At 43.8% G+C, this 5,990-nt stretch overlaps 1 protein-coding gene across 1 annotated transcript in view; it reads right to left on the minus strand.

Annotated features, from left to right (window-relative positions):
• Positions 1 to 5,580, minus strand: part of fgd4a (FYVE, RhoGEF and PH domain containing 4a) — a gene marked incomplete at its 5' end in the record, with an annotated part of 14,731 nt that extends 9,151 nt beyond the window's left edge. Inside the window, 2 exon segments of the mRNA XM_035664710.1 lie at positions 2,573 to 2,990; positions 5,466 to 5,580. Of these exon segments, the coding sequence (XP_035520603.1) occupies positions 2,573 to 2,990; positions 5,466 to 5,580 (533 nt within the window).
• Between the last annotated feature and the right edge of the window lie 410 nt (positions 5,581 to 5,990).

Genomic DNA, 5,990 nt, shown 5'->3' on the forward strand with positions numbered 1-5,990 from the left:
AAAAAACATGGCATAAATACTGTAAATGGAGTAGGATGCAGAAGATATACTGTAAAAAATATAATAAAATACAATAATAATGACAAATATATTAATTGTATCATCCCATCTTGAGTGTGCTGTAGTATCTGCTATCCTTAAATATCAATATACTGTCATTCATTTATGTCATACACCGCAGCAACAAACTGTAACGAGTTATTTTTAAAAGTACAACTGTAACTTAGCTTTATAGAAATTCGTCTTAATTTCTACACTACAAGTTATTGTTAGTTTGTGCACAAACTTACCTGAACGTGTCTCATTCTTTACTGTGTGGCTGTTCAAACTGCAGGTCTCCCTCCAGTTGATAGGTCAGTGTGCAGGCTGAGGAGAAACCAGTAGAGAGAGCAGACATCCGTGCAGGGGAGTGACTGATGAGAGGAGGGAGTGAGAACCAATATATACGTCAGATGAGAGTGAAAGGCAAGCCTATGGTAGCTGAGGAGCAGGAAGCACGCAGCCAATGACAGCACGTCCCATTGTGAGCAGCCACAGCAAAGGAATGGGTCTCTGGTAAAGCATTTGCGCAGGTGAGACTCATATTCAGACTGTTGATGTGTGGAATGACAATAGTGCTGCCGACGTCACCAGAAAGTTCAAGGCTGTAGACAGGTTTATTTTGGTGAAGATTGCGCAACAGAGAAGCTTCACTCACTTCATGGACATATTACCATATTCCGAAGTCAATGACGGAGAAAGGCTGAGAAAATAAATCACTTGATTCTATGGTTGGCTGAGGGATTCAGCAATAGTTTTTTAAAGGGCACATCCAACCTGACGTCCTTGTGTCCAATGTGGTAAAATTAAAAGCCGACCATGTCTGTCTGTGTTACGTTAAGAGTCAGTATGATGAAGAGCTCACGTTTAGTGTTCTAGTGCACTGTTCTTACACTCATATTGATTCATCTGTTCCAGGTTGGGATTTCCTGTTTGCTGTACTTAAAGGTCCAGTGTGTAGGATTTAGTGGCGGCTAGTGGTCTAGTTGCAGATTGTAACTCCCTCGCTTCACCCCCTTGTTACTTTTCAGATTAAGATAAAACAACAACATGATGAGCTCTTAAAATTCAATGCGGTATTAAAAATTAAACCAGTAGTCCCCTATCTTTTTTCCTTGTGAACCTTTAGAGAAAAGCAGTGTGTAATTGGGGCACCTTGTCACGTTTCAGATGTCTATGAGTTGTTAGCAGTTCGACCAAAGATGCTCCTCAGATGGTTTCATTTAAATAACTGCTCAAGGCCCAAAGAGGTAAAATCTTTTAATATTTTACAAAAAATGCAAATATTTAAAAAATAACCTAAATATGTAATAGCCTATAAATTTGTGCAGCAGAACTTTGTTTTTTCCTCTTTCTACCCCATTAGTCATCTCATGACCCCCCAGGAGTATCCTGAGACCCTTTGGAATGGCTTGACCCCACAGTTGGGACTGAACTACCTTACTGGATATAAAGTAGTTCAAACGAGTTCCACCTCAACCAGCTACAGCAGAACACATACTTTTACTTTCTTACAAGTCTGACAAATAACCTCAAGTGATGTCACTTGAGTCAGTCGCAGGACTATGTTTGAAAATGAAAGAAATATGCAGGTGTGGAATTAGAAAGTAGTGGGTTTCCAGACATCTGTAGCTCGCTGCTCATCTCTGCTTGAGGTTAGAGACTGGGGGCTAAATTCCAGCACTACTAACATAACAAAGGTTATGAATCTCCAACCAAACTGTCAGCGGTTGAGGTTGAATTGTGGGTAATGTCACGGTGCCAAAATATCTTTAGTTCTGCTGTTTAAGTACATTTTGCTGCTAAGACTTCAGACTTTTACTTGAAGTAGAGTATTTCTACATGGTTTCATTGGTGGTGAATGGGAGTATTTTAAGTAGTTGTTTTGTACAAGCCACAAGCTACAAGATATACTATGTGTGTACTCAAGATAATTCCGAACAGCACAAACAATCTGATTACAAATCCAATAACTGGAAAAAAGCTACTCAAATTTAATCCAGATTGAATTAAGCCTTAACTGACTCCTAGATTTGACTAGAGAACATGCAAAGTCTAAAAAAAAAAGAAAAATCATCACAATCACAAAGTTGTGTGTTGTTTTAGCTCCTCTTCTCCCATACGAGACTGTGTGGAAATTTTCAGCAGGGAGAAGACAGAGATAGATCTGAACCTGAGATATTTATAATCTGTAGACAACAGCGGGCACCACAGGCTCCCACAGGGGAGGTCGCCGAGGCACAAACTCAGCTGCTCAAGCGTTCGACATCTGCTCGGCCTTCGCAGATAATAACCCCTCTGAGACACACACACACACACACAGCCCTTGTAACTCTAACCTTGCAGTGTCAGAGTAACCCGGAGTTGAATTAGTTCAGAAGATTTAATTGTACTGAAAGCCCAGAACATAAATAAATGCTGATGGTTTGTCTATCAGAGACTGCAGTGTCAGAGCAACAAGACAGCTCTGTCAGCCTCTAAATATAGGACACAAAGCATGTAAATACACAGACCACTTGAAAAACAAACCTACCTTATGGTCTGCGCTCCCTTCGTGGTTTCTGTGCTCACTTTCTGTTTGAGTTTCATTGCCCTCATTCTCAGTATGGCTTTCTGTATCAGTCCTGTCTGTGTGTGCAGGTGATTGATCATCACTCTGTTCTGTGCTTCCGTCCCCCATATCTCCATTTACCAGCCCAGCAGTCTCTATCATCACACTTTCATTGTTCCTCTCCGGTTTGTCCTCCTTCTCCTTGTCCGGCTCCATCTGTGCTACCACCCCGTTAGGTGGCGCTTTGGGGGCATTCTGCGGCGGGGCCGGTATGGGAGAGTGGTTCTCCTGAATCCCGTCGGTCTCGGCCTGCTTCTGGAGGGCACGGTGAGCTGGGCTGCAGTTGTTCGACTTGCTGATCTGTTTGAGTGGCGAGCCGTCTCTCTTGCTCTCTGTGTTGCTGGAGGAACAGAGGAAAAAGCAAAGGGGGAAGTCAGTACGGCAAGAGCACGGGGTTAACTTACAATTTAAAAAAAAAGGACATGTGAAGGGAGAAAGGAAAGATTACAGGAGTGTTGTTCGATAGCTGCCCAAAGCTGGTTGACCAGGGAGTGTGAGACGCGACGGTAGGCAGAGAGCTCGCATGTGAGTGTGAGAGTTAAAAATAAAACTGTGGAGGTGCACAAACTTCGTTCTGTCTTATGAGGCTGCTGAGAGCTGGTGTAATGTAGAGGAAGTGTGTGTGTGTGTGAGCGAAGGAGGAATGGAGGTACAGTAATGAGGAGGATAGGAGGAGGGGGGAGGGAGGTACAGCATTACTCCCTAGAGATAGATCCTGTCCTACTTCCAAGGAGAACCCACATTATATATTGGGCTGCTGTAACATCTCTTTCAGTCTTGGCTTGCACATAAATGAAATGGAATAAAATGTTTGCAGAGAAGAGCAATTTGAAAACAACAAAGGACCAGGATGGAAGCTAGGATTGAACACAACCACACACACACACAGACATGTACAATGTCACCATTCATCTGCTCGACATCCTGTACCAGCAGTCAGTCCAGCTGTTTCCCTGTAAATTACCCTCCAGTCTTACAGCAAGCAGCTACCTACAGTAGCTACTGTATCTTAGCTCAGTTTAGCTGATCTCACATCTGTTGTAAAACTGGCCACAAATCGACCTAAAAAGAACGTATTTCCATTAGAGCATCACAAAATCTGACAGAAAAGAAACAAGAGATACTATATCTGTGATCTAACCTTTACTGATGCAAAAACTCAAGGTAGTAATAGCCTCAGCGCTGTTCACTGTTGCGTTGACTGTCACTGTCCGGTAGAAACAGGAAGTATGTATAAATAGAGGAACAACAACAGGCTGGTGAAACACTCCACAGATGAATCACTTCTGGGCTGTCAGCCACCACAGGTGTTCCTGTACGTGAGACAATACGTTCCGTACCCTCCAGAGGAACACTAATGAGACTAATAATAAGAATAATACCACCATTGCCTTATACTGTTAAATACTACTGAAAAACACACACACACAACTTTACTTTGTAGTGTGTAGGGGGTGCACAGAGCAGTTCCTCTTCGTGTATAAACACTGTAAGTGTTCCAGCACATGACAGAGTTTTAAAACGAGACAGAACTAGACAAGAATTAAGAACAGCTTCACTTGCCATGTGGCAGTCCTTTAAAGGTGCCTTTAAGGCAGCCAAGTGCCATGTGAACCAGATTAGTATATTAGTAGGCTAATTCTGTTCTCAGAAGCTGCGGGCCTTTCTCTGTTTTCTGTTCCAGTGCCACTAGAGGGCTAATCCCCGCAGCACCGCACAGTCTGAATGAAAAAGATACGCCCGATTGTTCCGATTAACCTCACTTCGACGCTAGAAAACGTGATGAAAGGTGTGGAGGAACGCTAGGATTCTGCTTTTAGAAATCTGTTTTCAGAGATCCAGACCAGAGATGACCTTGGATATGAGGCTACATGATGAAGATACTGAGTGAAATCTCAGTGGGTGTGCCACTGCTGCACACTGAATATTTTTGGGCTCTACTGTATGAGCAGTTGGGACAAGGGCACCATTGTTGGGCCTCTCACCACTTTCAATGGGCCTCTCTCACATAAGGCAAGGCTGCAGCTACAATCAAAACTTACATGACTTGTAATATAACAAGATGTAATGCACAAAAACAGGGGTGAACGTTTGAAAGCCTTGTAGATACGTCTCTCTCATTCCTGATTCAGAATGAGTAAATTCAGCTGGGAAGAGTTTGTATAAAAGCACCGGCCAACAGAATACTTAAATCAGCAACAAGATCAAAGCAGAGGCGTTTAAGTTGAGATAGCCGAAGACATCCTACCTCATTCTCCTGGGCTTCATCTCGCAACGCTGAGTCCCGTCCCACAACTGAATGAGGAGCTGTGTTTCCCCTCGCCTGTACAAATCTCCTTTCATCCCCTCGCTAACGCCTGGCTTGTGGAGCACGGGCTAATCTCCACTCGTCCTGTCTACAGCTCCGGTCTGTGCTACTATCAATGAGTCAGACTGCAGACTTTGATTGAGGGACTTCTGCTTTTCATCCTTGAAATAACCGGCATAGGAAATGTTAGGAAAGACAGAGTTTTCCATCACTGTGATTACAACAGCTTGAATGAGGTCGTCTTGTTGCAAAAGCTATTAAGTGACGTGGATGGAGTTATTCAACCATCTGTCAGGGTAAACAGTATATTGCTATGCCGGTCACAGACTGTGTGCCATCAACGAATATTTCTCAAGCGAGAGCAATATTGAAGAGCCACTTTCACTGGATAATATTACACAATAGATTGGCATCATTAAATGAGCAATTCCTCACACAGCATACGCTTTCCTAATAGCTTCTCTCTGTGAAGGGGAGCCACACACACCAGGAGGAAAGAGCCCCTACCTGTTCTCCTCAAAGCGGCTGATGAGGTTTGAGACTTTGGAGTTTTTCTCCCTGACTTTATCCCGGTTTACAGCACCTCTTCCTCCTCCAACCCCTCCTCCTCCTCCTCCTCCTCCTCCCTCTTCCATGACCGGTCTATGCAGTGGTTTCTGTATGTGGCCCAGCGGGGACGAGAGCCCAGTCACCGGGCTCTGGAGATGTGGTGGCTTTGGAGGCACTGGAGAGAAGACAGAGGAAAAGTTAGAACGTTAGGAACCTTGATGACTTTAGAGATCTTGGATAGCTGCAGATGATTGCTTTGGTTCTTTCTCATCAGTGAACATGTCACTGCAATGTAGATTTATACCTGAAGGGGGCGGCATAAGCTACCCCACATGGCACCACACAGCACAGGACACTGAGCTGTATGAAATAAACAAGTAAGCCAGCTCGGCACGAAGTGACTGAGCAGTTTTACTTTGCTCACAAATCATGTGTTAGGAATCAAATGTCCTGCATGATTTACAGCAGCAGAAAGAATGGAGC

The sequence above is a fragment of the Morone saxatilis genome, unplaced genomic scaffold (genome assembly GCF_004916995.1).
Source record: "Morone saxatilis isolate NCDOM2014 unplaced genomic scaffold, NCSU_SB_2.0 Contig2, whole genome shotgun sequence".
NCBI lineage: Eukaryota > Metazoa > Chordata > Actinopteri > Moronidae > Morone > Morone saxatilis.